The sequence below is a fragment of the Aristolochia californica genome, unplaced genomic scaffold (genome assembly GCF_029961685.1).
Source record: "Aristolochia californica isolate CCGP_79_NKW_82.1479 unplaced genomic scaffold, dmAriCali1.0.hap1 SCAF_2, whole genome shotgun sequence".
Classification (NCBI taxonomy): Eukaryota; Viridiplantae; Streptophyta; class Magnoliopsida; order Piperales; family Aristolochiaceae; genus Aristolochia; species Aristolochia californica.
In genome coordinates, this window is record NW_027181881.1 from 5,002,433 (window position 1) to 5,015,362 (window position 12,930).

Here is a 12,930-nt window from a genome sequence, read left to right on the forward strand (position 1 = left end):
ATAAAAGATAGAGACCTGATTGTTAAACTCCTGCAGTCAATCAAAAACCTGTTTCGTTTTGTCAATTTCAATGAATAATTATCCCCACTTGAGCAAATCGACTCAGCCAGCCGTTGCTTGCTTTAAAAATTAAATCAGTAGTCTGCATGCGCTTTCATTTCTATATGGTTCCTGAACATTTAATCTTGTACATATCTAAAGAAACAGATACCATCAATTTTTCATTTTATTTTTTCCTTTTCTGAAGAGCCATGCTTGATACAGCACTGGGGATAGCTACATGCCTTGACTGACAAATAATAACAGTCATGAGATCAACCAATTTCCATTCCATTCGGATATGGCTGATCAACTTTGCCAATAGCCTGTTCAAACTGTAATACTTCTGTAGTCATCAGAGGTTCTGATGGAACCACGGCTCTTGATGAGGAGAATAGTACCCAGTTCACATGCCAAGAGCACAAACTTCCAAATGCTATACCCATGAATTGTGAGTCCATCTACAACATGTACAAGAAAATAGAGAGAAAGAGCGGTAGTCCTTCCGGTGGCCACTGCGTCCTTCCTGTTTTTATCAGTCACTTCCCCGTTACCCCAAAATGGAGGTCCTCTTGCACTCATCGAGCTCAAGTGCCCCACTGAAGGGTTTCGACACGCACACCTTTTGGACATTTATTTCAAGGTGACATGATTATATGACAACAACCTTACAACAATTCTGAATGTGCTGCTGCAATCCTAATGTTGGACATCCAAGTGGTGCATTAACCTGCTTCAGATAGTTTATTAGCTCAAGTAAGTGTCTAGAGATGATACCAAAAAAGGACGCATGCAAAGCACGGATGACCATGGGAGTGGGATAAAAAAAGGAAAAAGAAAAGAAGAGATCCATTTAAGATGGTTTACACGCATTCAACTTAGAATTAACAGTGTCATGTTGAAAATGAGCAGGAAAAAAGTACAGGAAAGCTGATAACAGACATGGATGAAGGTTGGAAGGACTATAAGAAAATCCAAGCCTAGCAATTGAGCTATCAAATGATATATAGGACCCACAGATAGGATTCATGCAGCTAAGCATACCATAGATGGAGAAGATTCTAATAATGATGACAATGAACAAGTGACAGTTATTGCATTTCATTGAAAAGATTTTAACATATAGCAAAACAACAAATTTTTGGACTATGACATCCTCCACAAGGACCTGAGACATGTACACCCTTGGGCAGCTCCCAAAGGTGGAAACTAGATGGTGGAACTCCCACACCAACTAATAAACAGCAGGAGACATGATTACCTTCTTCAGAAAAGGCAAATACACCCCCAAACATGTCATCGTTGTCTCCATCTTCATCAGGCTTTTCTCTCTCACAGTGGCTGCTGCTGCTGTCTGCATCTGTAACAACCTCAGGCAACTCACGGCAGTCATCGAGCTCTGATATTTTACAGTAGCCCTCATGAAAATATTTTGCAAAATCCAGAGGATTGAACAATTCAGTGGTTCCAATTATATCACCAGGAACCTCAGAAGCAGAATGGTTAGAATTAGACATATTTAAGATTTCACCACTCAGTCCATTATCTGAAGAGAGAGCAACCTTGATAATAGTCGACCCCATCCCCATGCAATTTGAGTAATTTTTTAAAGATGATATGCCACTAAAGGCAGAACCATCTTCCCCATTTGAAAGGAAAGAGTTAGGTGCATTTAACTTGGCTACAATTGGCTCATCACTGATCTTGCTCACAAAATGTCCCAGTAGAACAGAACTTTGTGCGGGATCACAAATAAGACCAGTATGATCCAGCAATTTCACAGTCGCCGTTGATGTGCCTAAAACAAATATTAAATATCATAAGAATGTTCAAAAGGTTCCTCTTCTTTTATCTCCAGATACCTGTACAGTAAAAAATGATCTCACTCAGAGATAGAGCTTACCAATGTCAGAGTTTTCCGCTGATCCACAAGATGGAGATTCAGAGTGCCTAGCGAGAGTCTCTTCAATGAATTTGTCTTTGATTTGGTCAATCTCAGAAGATGAAGAGCTAGGGCATCTTCCTCCAGTATATGCTCTGAACAAGACAGGAGTCAGTAATGCACTAAAACTCTGTTAGAACATACGCATGAGAAAAACAAGTTTTAATTGCTCAACAAAAAAGAAAAATATTAAGCACACAGATTTCTCTCCTCAACTTCTTATATTGTGAGAGGACAAAATATGTCTTCATTGTCCCCTTCAAAATCTTTAGCATCTCTTTCTTTGTCTCTCTAAACATCCCGAAATATTCTTCTGACAATAGCAAGATGCAGTATAAGGCAGAAGAAAATATGGGAAGCCTCTAGAAACAGTCGTGACTGCAAATCAGTCATTAAAAATGCAGACATCAATTCAGTCGCGCCAGCAAAAGAGCTTCGATGACCTAAATATTTCCCAAAATTAAGTAAGGTAGGACACAAGAAAATGTTGGGTAGCAAGAAGAAGGAATTTTTGCTGATAAGTTCTAAACAGAGAACTAGTATCATACTATTTTTCTCAGGAGACTCAACGAATGAAACTTAACATAGTCTAGACTTTTAGGAAAAACAATATGAAGATGAGCAAGCATCAATTCCATTATAAGACAAAGTTATTTAGAACAAACAAGGGAAATTTTATATAGGGTATACATCCTCACAAGGGTTTGTATATTAGAAACTGTACCTATTACTCCAATCTAATTGAGAGCACTGAAAATGCTCAAACACAGGCAATAAATCCCTCTGCCTTATTTCAACCTCGTGGACTGCAACCTTCTCAATTTCAATCTCTCCACCAGAATAGTCATCTGAAAACATCCTTTCATTCACCTTTGAAGGCATCATCATGAAGAAGAAAATCTAAACAGAATGTATGAAAAAATTATTAAGAAATATTATACATCAAGTGATCAGAAAATAGAACAAGAAAGAAACTTAAATCATAACATCACAAAATCAATGAGTTATTCCAAATTAGACAAGAATCTGCACCTTCGGTTTCTGCCATATTGGCATTTGCATGGAGCTTATCTGCACTTCAGCATTGGAGAGATACCAATGGGGTTTTTCATTGGCTTTCACAAGGTCTTTCACAAAAGAAGTATCACTGAATGATCTAGGACATTTTGTGTCAGTATCTTCAGAATCAGACCCATCCATACTCATATCCTCGGTGTCTGATCTACTCAAGGAAATACCAGAAAGACCAGCATGTCTTTCAGGCCAATTTGATCTTCTGCAAACACTCCATGACTGGACAGGCTCAGCATTGACACGTAGCTCGTCATCTTGCATGGGGCCTAGCCCTGCTCTTGAACTGGTATCATATGACTCCAGCCCTAACGAGGGCAAAAGTTCATACTGTACCACATAACCCAATGGAGAGTACACCAATAGATGCTCCAATGAGTTGGTCTTAAAATGAAGCTGCTGGGGATTCCGATAAAATGAGTTGTGGAAAGTAGCTGCAAGAGCACCTGAGGGAATGGGTACTTTTCCAGTGGCAGAAGCAGCAGCACTAGAAACAGTACTGAGCCATCCAGCAGTGCTATTTTTTATTCTGCTTACTACAGAAAGAGTAACAGGTACAGGTGGTGTTGTAGATTTCTGGCTGATGGTGCAAGATGAAGTAGACCACCATGGCAACGATAAACTTGGCAAAAGAATGAGGCCCTCTGTTTGGAATCTTTGTGTTTGGAAACTAACATCTCCACCAAAGGGTGATAATACAAATATATGGCATGTACCTCTGGAAGAAACAATTGCTACCCACTGACTATAATGACTAAAACAAATGTCCTGTATGACCTGTTAAAAGAAAAGAAAGAACGAGGCAGATGAATATAAAAAGTAAAATCAATCAGAGATCTCCAGAATATGCTCTCTGAAGCTTACCAATTCTGGTGCTTTAAGTTCGTTCTTAATGAACACATATATAATATTAGGCCAGTAAATAATCGAGCAAATATACATACCTTATTAGTTTCCAGAACATAATATTAAAAAGTTGTTTAGTTATTTAAAATTTTCACTTTTTTATCACAAGAGTAACAAGTTCAAACAGTATGCCATTTAAATTTTTTTTAGTTATATTCATACATATAAATACACACATATATAAGATTTAGCTGGCAAGTTATCTAGCATATACGCATATGTTACTAATTTCCACAATATTATACAATAAAGTTGTTTGATTATTCAATAGTTTCACTTTTACTTCTAGAGTAACAAGATTCAAAGATATTTAAACATACAATTCATTATGTTTACCCAAAAAGTAAAAATTCAAACATAAACGTCGATATCTGAACTCTTGCAGCTCTTAAGTTCTATAAAGTTGTCAAAATTCTCTGAATTGGATTAAAATTACATTTGATCTTTGTGACTTAAGCAAAGTTAGATAGCTGAAGTCTAATTAAAAAACTACTTACAGCTGTTGTCAGCCCACGATATAGCTTGTAAAGATGCACATGTGATGAACTCCAATCATAACGCATGGAAGAGTTTCCACTTTTCATAGAGGATGGCGTGATGCGAAACACATTAATGTTGTTTCCATGGACAGAGGCTGTGACCAAGAGAGTTCCACTTGGATCAAAGCAAAGAGCAGATATTGGGCTGGTGTGAGCTCTGAACTGTGAAATGATGGTTTTTGTAATGAAATCTTTAATAACCACCTGCATTTACCATTGCAACAAATTAATCAAAACAGACAAAGAAGGTCAACACTGGATTACTGAATTTTAAACTAACCATCCCGGCATGCTCAGTATCAATTGAATGCGTTGCCGCTGTGACTCTACCAACTTTCCAGCTTGAGTTTGTTGATACAGGGGAACTAGAACCATCAGGTAAAAGCTCTTGGCAGTACTTAGACAAAGTTTTGTATCCCATGTCACCCAGATTAATAATTCCGGCAGCTAACTGTTTACTGGACTCCATGGCATAACGGGCCATCAAGCTCCCACTCCCGGGGGAAGTTGACGGGCTCACACCTGGAGAAGGTGTGAGATTCTGAGGGCTTAGTCGACCTGTATTTGGCATAAGAGGATTATTGGAAGCATAAGCTAACCACCTGGGACCCACTGCCATTGGACCATAACCTATGTTAATTCCCATGCCTTGTCCTCCCTGAGGTACTGGATACGTCAAGACGCTGAACTTGTTCTCTAGAGTGACAGCATCAAAGCAGTATATCTGGGAGGTTGTAAAAGAGAGACAGAGAGAGAGAGAGAAGCAAGAAATCAGTGATCCTCAAACCGCTAACTAATTTGTAACAAATGGAAACCACAACTGCTTCTTACTTGTGATGCAAGGGCCACAGCTATTACTCTGGGACTACATCTGATTAGGTATACAGTAGACCGGAATCTCAGAACATGCACATAATTGTCAGACTGCAATGAATAGAATCGAACAACAGTCGGAGAGGCCCCACAGTTCCCTGGTTGCGAGTCAGTGATGCCATCTCTTGCAAGCCCATTTGAATGGGGATTTTGAACCAGACCAGGATCACTAGTCTCATCACCAGCAACAACTAACAGCAGTGGATGTGATGCACTAAATCCCCAGTGGGTCTCTGATTTTTCTGGAGTAGGCAGCATCTGTAAAAATGTGACAGGCCCATCACGCTTTGAAACCAGTTCACAGACATTCGAGGCATCTTCCACATCAACCACTTGAAAACCATTTGAGTAACCAAGCAGAAGAACACGTCTCGAAGTGGATGGACCAAGTTCCAGCTTGTCAAAGCCAGCCCATAGCACCTGTTTGAGTAATACAATTAATTCCTGGATACCTTTTAGGGATTAATAAGATTAACCATGATCAAAACAATGGTTTTTAGGATAAACAATGTCAACAAACTTGATATTTATCTCAATTTCATTATTCAACCACCAAGGAAAAATGCTACGTACTTAATAAAATCATTAGAGTGCACATGGAGAATTCAAAAATCAACCTACTTGGGCAAACAATAAACATGATAAAGGGAGAAAACATTAGAGAAAAATACTAAATTTACGTTTTTTGCTGAACTAAGAATGACCCATCTAGTGAGAAAACAAGTTCATGATAAGTTAGACTACTGAATTATTCATAGCACTATATACAGAATATTGTTAGTTGCACTATCAACATCAGAGAGTTCCTTTGGCAGGCATTTCTGGAAGCTCTTTGTGAACATAGCATACTTATTATTCCATGTCTCTACAAATGAAAGTTAAGAAACATCATAGAAATAGTCAACCACAATAAACCTTTCCACTCATACATCAGCAAATATATACAAAGAATTTAAGCAAGGGCATAATAAAAGTAGTCAAAACCAATAAAACTATATACCAATATACCAGCAAATGACTGCTCAAAAACTTCAGCGTGCTTTACAATGACTGCGTATTTTCAGCTATGCCAACATTTCGTGTTGAGAGCTCTAAACTGATGATCTGTTAACTGTATCATTCCACAGTACTTCCTCATTGAAAGCTATCCCTACTTGTCATACAAGGGAAGACAGCTGAAAAAACTTGTTGCATATTACAGTTCAGTCAGGCCATGTTTGATAGTCTTTCATAAGTAGAATAAAGTTTACAAGTGTTGGAATTTGTAGGAGAAAAACAATGGGAGAGATTAGGGTTCACAAACCCTTCTCTCCATTTATAATTATAAATGTTTTCCCTTACAATTCAAAATTTATATTTTTGTCCCTACAGCCCTTTAACCCTAGGAAACTACTTCCAAAGGATAACATTTTCTTGGAAAGAAAATAAAACCTAATTATACCTTCAAACACTCTCCCTTAAGTTGGAGCATATAGCTTCCACTTGTTACAAACTTTATCTCTCAATTCCCCTTTTAAGCATACAAAGGAAAATAAAAACAAATAGTCTACAATCAAATATTGATCTTAAAAAAAAAACTGAGGTCTATGTCACTTAAAAAACTTCACAATTTGTAACTTCAGTATTGGTTGCACTTCGGCTTCACACACTTATAGTCTTGTACTCTTTCAACCCATCATGCTAGGGAGTAGATGACAATGATCCCCGACTTGATCATAATAAAACTGTTAAGGAATAGTTTCACATGGATTAGTGAGTACAATGATCTTGAGTTTATTAGTTGGAAAAGAGGTTTCCTAAGTTGGCTAGTCATTTTGGGATGGGCTTTGGACCCAACTTAACATGGTATCAAAGCAGGTACTCATATGTGGGCTTCTACCCAAATTATCCACATGTAAGAGCCCAGAGGGCCTACACATGAGGGGGAGTGTTAAGGAATAGTCCCACATGGATTAGTGAGAACAAATATGTTGAATTTGTTAGTTGGGAAAGAGGTTTCCTAAGTTGGCTAGTCATTTTGGGATAGGCCTTGGACCCAACTTCACAAAAACTTTAAATAATACAAAATTATTTTTACTCCCCTTGAATAAGAAACCATCTCCAGATGTCCAAAGCAGCAAAGGACTCTCACAAGCCTATCTAGTGGGCAAACCCATGAAAAGGGTAAAAAAATATGGGTGACAAAATAAGAAAATTTAAAACCGACACAAATGATTTTGGATACAAAATAGTGATAATAATCACTATGTAAGACAAGTCAATCAACAAAGGACAACAGTAAAAAACCCACTAAAGGAAATAATAAGTCACTAAGGCCAAAATTACCCATATATAGCAAAATAAGAAAACCAATGTAAGGAACTCAATCAAAGGGATTAACAAACTCAATTCCCAAAACAAGAGGAGACCTTTCCTAAGACAAATTTCAAACTATGCAAAGTATTTAAAAGTTTGAACAGAAATAAAGAGTTATAAGGAATTGATCTTCTGAAATAAGAGAGAGTCCACAAAATACAACATGGATTGGGAGACAAGTAGATTAAAAGTTCCAAAAAATACAAAAAGTTATAGGAATATGACAACCAAAGAGCAAAACACATGAGACATCAAAGTTAGGAATATAGAAAATCATCCATGAAAACTGATCATAGGATCGACTATCAGATTGCCCACAAAATTTACCACCAATAATTTCGACCAATATATTGACCACAACCCAGAAATTAGACCAACTTTGGTAATGCCTTCAAGATCATCAATAGAGAGTACAATATCATCTACATAGACCACCAAAACAACTACACCAGTCCTCCTCTTAAGAATGAACATAGAATGGTCACAATGGCTCCGGTAGAACCCAAACTAATTTATTACAGTACTAAATTTCTCAAACCACGCCCTAGGACTCTGTTTAAGTCCATAAATGGATTTTTGTAGCTTACATACCCTCCATGTCTCCCCCTAAACAACATACCCAGGAGGTTGCTCCATATAAACTTCTTCTTGTAAATCTCCATACAAGAAGGCATTTTTTTACATCAAGTTAAAAAAGAGGCCAACCTTTATTAACCACTACAGAGATAAATATGCGTACCGAAGTAAGTCGGACTACAAGAGAGAATGTCTCAAATACATCAACATCGAAGGTACAACTATGTTTATCCCTTTGCTACCAATCGGGCCTTGTGCCATTCAATAAATCCATCGACATTATATTTTATAGTATAAACACAATGACACCCCACATCGAAGTAGGATATTGCATACCTTGAACGAGCATATCATGGAGTGATTAAGTTTGACCAAAACTCTCTGATTATAAGAGAACTTTGGCTAAAAACTAAGATTCTAGGAAAAAGGAGACTCAATTCACTTCAATGCATGGAGAGATAATAGGAGGAAAAAAATGGGAGGTTTTCGGCATAACTGACTTTTAGTACTTATGATATTGATATCTCTCAAAATACAGCTTAGAATCACAAATTGTTTGTTATTCAAGAAGAACTTTCATTTGATACCTAATTTGACATTAAAAACTTCGTTCTTGAATCTGTTATGACCACTTGATTTGCTTCATTTGGTAGCATAACCCTTTCCGATTTCAATGAGAATATCTCCTTCCCTATAAATCAAATTGACATGAAAGTTGATCTTTTGAAACTAGACTTCGATATCTTTCATTCAAGTATAATATTCCTCCATGAAATATACTTCTTTTAAGAGAAAGAATCTGATAGATTTCGGACTCTACAATCTGGCCGAATTGAATACTCTTTCTTCTTTGGCTAGAATAACCATTAACCCTTTCCAAATTGATATCTCCATCTAGAAAACTTAGATTGAGAATTGGTTTAATATGTTAGAAAATAGACTTACGGATCTTTCTTTTGACACATAACTCTCCATATAAAGTCTTGTTATTGATGGTATAAAACGGCTCAAAAATTAAAGTTTTCTGCTGCTACTTGAACCTCTCTTGCTGTCTGACCTTTGTTGTTTCAAATATCGATTTCTCTTTGCAGAAAAATCTGATGGCCAAAATTCTTTTTGCATTGGAAAGTAGACTCAAAGATTTTTCTGTCAATATATAATTTGTAATATGAAAACTTCATTATAAAGGTGCGAACCCCAAGAAAACAATGAGTTTTGGATAGGAAATGAAGAAAAAAGGTAGAATACGAACCTAAACTACTAGAGATGATAAATCAAAAAAAGATCACATTATCTCTGTGGGTTGACCAATTCGACTCATAGAACCTGCTCTAATACCATGTTGAGTTTATGGAAAAGAGAAATACTTCACTGATTTAGTGTAATTTGAGTACAACAAACTCTTATTTATAATAGAGGTAACAAGTAGAATCATATTACAATTAAACTACCCATGTCCCAGTTCCATCCAAAGTTAAATAATAAAAGATAAGTCCTAGAACAATTGAACATTTAAAAATAAATAGAAGACAAACATAACTAAAACACCTTAACTGAGACTCTTCTGTGAGACCTCCTCCTGTAAGACTCCACCATATTAATTTTGGCTTTGTGAGACTTTTTGTTGTGAGAGTCATGTAAGACTCTTCCATACCTGCTCTTGAACAAAGAGTATGGAATGTTCTTTAATAGAATTTAATTACTTTATCCCTTTAAATATTTGAGTTTTTTCTACGCTAAAAACTTTTATTCACATAAATGATTCCATAAGACAGAATCAAACGAGGAGCATTTGGTCCTGATCTGCACAGGGAGTTCAGTCAGGAAGTGCTGCATCGACACCTCATGTGAGGCACATGTGACAACCCCTGAATGGGGTTGATCCCATGCATCAACGCAGGATAATTAAATGGAAACCCTGCAACTGTAATAAGAAAACAGTCCTCACTTGATACCATTCCTGACTACATGGCTATTCCTAACATCAATCCATGCACATGAGAAAAAAGGGGAAAAGAAAAGAGAGACCTTAAGGACATAAAATCATGCTTGCATTATCAATACAACTAATTTCTAGGACTCTTTCACAAGAGATCCACGGGTATTTATCATTCCTAATAGCTAAGCAGAATAGATTACTCAGCAAAGTGAAAGGGTTTAGGCTTGACAACTAGTAGTCCACCACATGCATCAGATCACCATGAGATCATTTTTACCCTTCAAATTTTTTATGCATCCTGAATCCTGTGTTGCTACAAATCCATTTGGAATATATATAGAGAGAGTGAGAGTATTCATGATGACTTTAATAACCTGGTATTGAGAAGCTTTTCTCATTTTTGTCTTTTGCTTTTTGCCCCAAAAGAAGCTTTTCAGTGATTACTAACTAACCTAATGTGTCCTAAGTCTTGAAGGTTAGAATGACCAGTGAAAAGAAAGAGCTACAATGGAAGTTTCATGTAAGTGTACTACGCAATAACAGAAGCTTCTGGCCTGGACAAGTATGAGAATGATACATCAAAAACCCCGATTTCCAAATGACTTAAGTGTTCAAGTCTTACTTAGCTACAATTAATGTTTGTCAATGTTCTACTAGTCAGAAGAGGAGTGTAAGGCGTTTAGCACAATGTATAAATTAACATCAGGCAGCAGATGCTCTGATTTGTTCCGCACAAGGAACATGTCTGAGTCTTCATCTCAAACATGTATGAAGCATAAAAACACATTAGGGAGGTTTTATTAAAACAAGCTCTGTAGGAGAGTCTCTCTCTCTCAAACTAATATCGACAATGTATAAATTAACATCAGGCAGCAGATGCTCTGATTTGTTCCGCACAAGGAACATGTCTGGTTCTTCATCTCAAACATGTATGAAGCATAAAAACACATTAGGGAGGTTTTATTAAATCAAGCTCTGTAGGAGAGTCTCTCTCAAACTAATATCAGCAATGTATAAATTAACATCAGGCAGTAGATGCTCTGATTTGTTCCGCACAAGGAACATGTCTGGGTCTTCATCTCAAACATGTATGAAGCATAAAAACACATTGGGGAGGTTTTATTAAATCAAGCTCTGTAGAAGAGTCTCTTTGCATAAACAAGCGTTGATGAACAAAACATTATACTGCAATGCACTAATCATGGAAATGTGCTATGGTGTATACATCGTTATCTTCTCACAAGAAAAAATCTCTGCAAACATATCCTCCTTATACGTCACAAGGACAAAGCTAAAGGTACCCAGCTTGAACGGAACTGCTTCTAAACTTAGTTGCAAAGACTACAGATCCTATGTTAGTAAAATCGAAGTTTTAGTTGAAAGATATAAAATCAATTCTAGGAAATATCTCCGTGAACATAGCTGAGTTGTATGAAATTATGCACTCCTCATTGACCATTCTCCCTAGATTAATATGAGAAAGAGTTCCCTCCTATTTTGAACAAGTTTAATCCTTTCAACGAAGTGACTCTAAGTTGGTAAAAGAAAACTGCCCGTCCTCTAGCTGCAATAACTCCAACCATTTCAACTTAACAAATATAAACGTAAGTACCGTACCCAACCAAAAACTGTCGAGGTTGTTCATCTTGTTATTCATTTGTTTTTAAGAAGTAGGAAAGAAGCAGCAAGCATCGTCAAAAGCAATCATCGAATGATACAAATTTGGAAACTTCTCTTCCACATGGTCGGAAATACATGACAGCCATAGAAGAATAAGAAGAAACAAAAATCGAAAAGAGGTGAATAAGCATTTGCTTTATCATGTCCGGTTGGTCTACTTGGCAACCCACTAACTAAATAAAAATGATCACCCGGGAAGTAGCGATCATATTTCCCTTCTCGAATGAGATAAAATGAAGCACCCGTCGTGAAAGTAGAAAATGAATTGATCAAAAGCGGTACAAAGAAGTATAACAAAAACCTGCTCTTTTTCATCCTCAGCGGCAACGGCAATGGACGCCGCAACAGAGGCTCCAGCAGACCTTACAACGGTGCTCGCATTAGTGGAAACCGCCTTGAGACAAGAAGAAATAATTTTGAGCGAATTGGGTAACAATCCGTTCCTAGCACCTCCCCCTTTTCCCTTTCTCATCCTCCCAACCAAGTTCGCTGGGTCGCCCCTGACTCTCACCGCAATCCCCAGCCAGTCCATTCATCCCCGCCCATCTCCAGCACTGGTCGCCCGCGATCGAAAATACCATCCGAATTAGCACCAACCGAGATCAGATTCCGGTTCTTCTCCGTCTTCTTATTTTCTCTCCTCCCTCTTTCGTTTCTTCAGTTTGACTTCATGGCTGGGTTGTTGTCTCTTTAGACTCTCCGCTTCTATTGTTTCTCTTCTCCGCTGTTTGGTTTATCTTTCGTTAAGTAAATAAAGTTGTGTTTTTTAAAAGCTAACACGCAATGATGGATGATGGGGACAATGTTCACATCTATGGTATATCTCCGTATCAGACATTCCACAGACGCTCTTTCATTGGAAACCTTTACCATTTGCGGCGTCTTACGGGGGAAGTAGGGTGTTTGGTCGGAGCATTTGGAATCTAACGTGTTTGTCTCAATTTTTTGGTCAAGCTTGTAGTTTCTTGTTTCTCTATCGCTTCGCTTATGCGGCTTAATTAAGTATACGG

The 12,930-nt window shown here is 37.4% G+C and overlaps 1 protein-coding gene across 1 annotated transcript; it reads right to left on the reverse strand.

Moving 5' to 3' along the window:
• Window positions 1-56: 56 nt before the first annotated feature.
• On the reverse strand, window positions 57-12,628 carry LOC137956635 (autophagy-related protein 18h-like). Its single transcript, XM_068804199.1, has 9 exons — window positions 12,222-12,628; window positions 5,329-5,790; window positions 4,778-5,221; window positions 4,456-4,701; window positions 3,014-3,829; window positions 2,706-2,881; window positions 1,943-2,076; window positions 1,301-1,837; window positions 57-769 (listed from the first exon to the last, which is right to left on the reverse strand). The coding sequence occupies exons 1-9, from the start codon at window positions 12,450-12,452 to the stop codon at window positions 765-767; spliced, it is 3,051 nt and encodes a 1,016-aa protein (XP_068660300.1). The 5' UTR covers window positions 12,453-12,628; the 3' UTR covers window positions 57-764.
• Window positions 12,629-12,930: the final 302 nt, after the last annotated feature.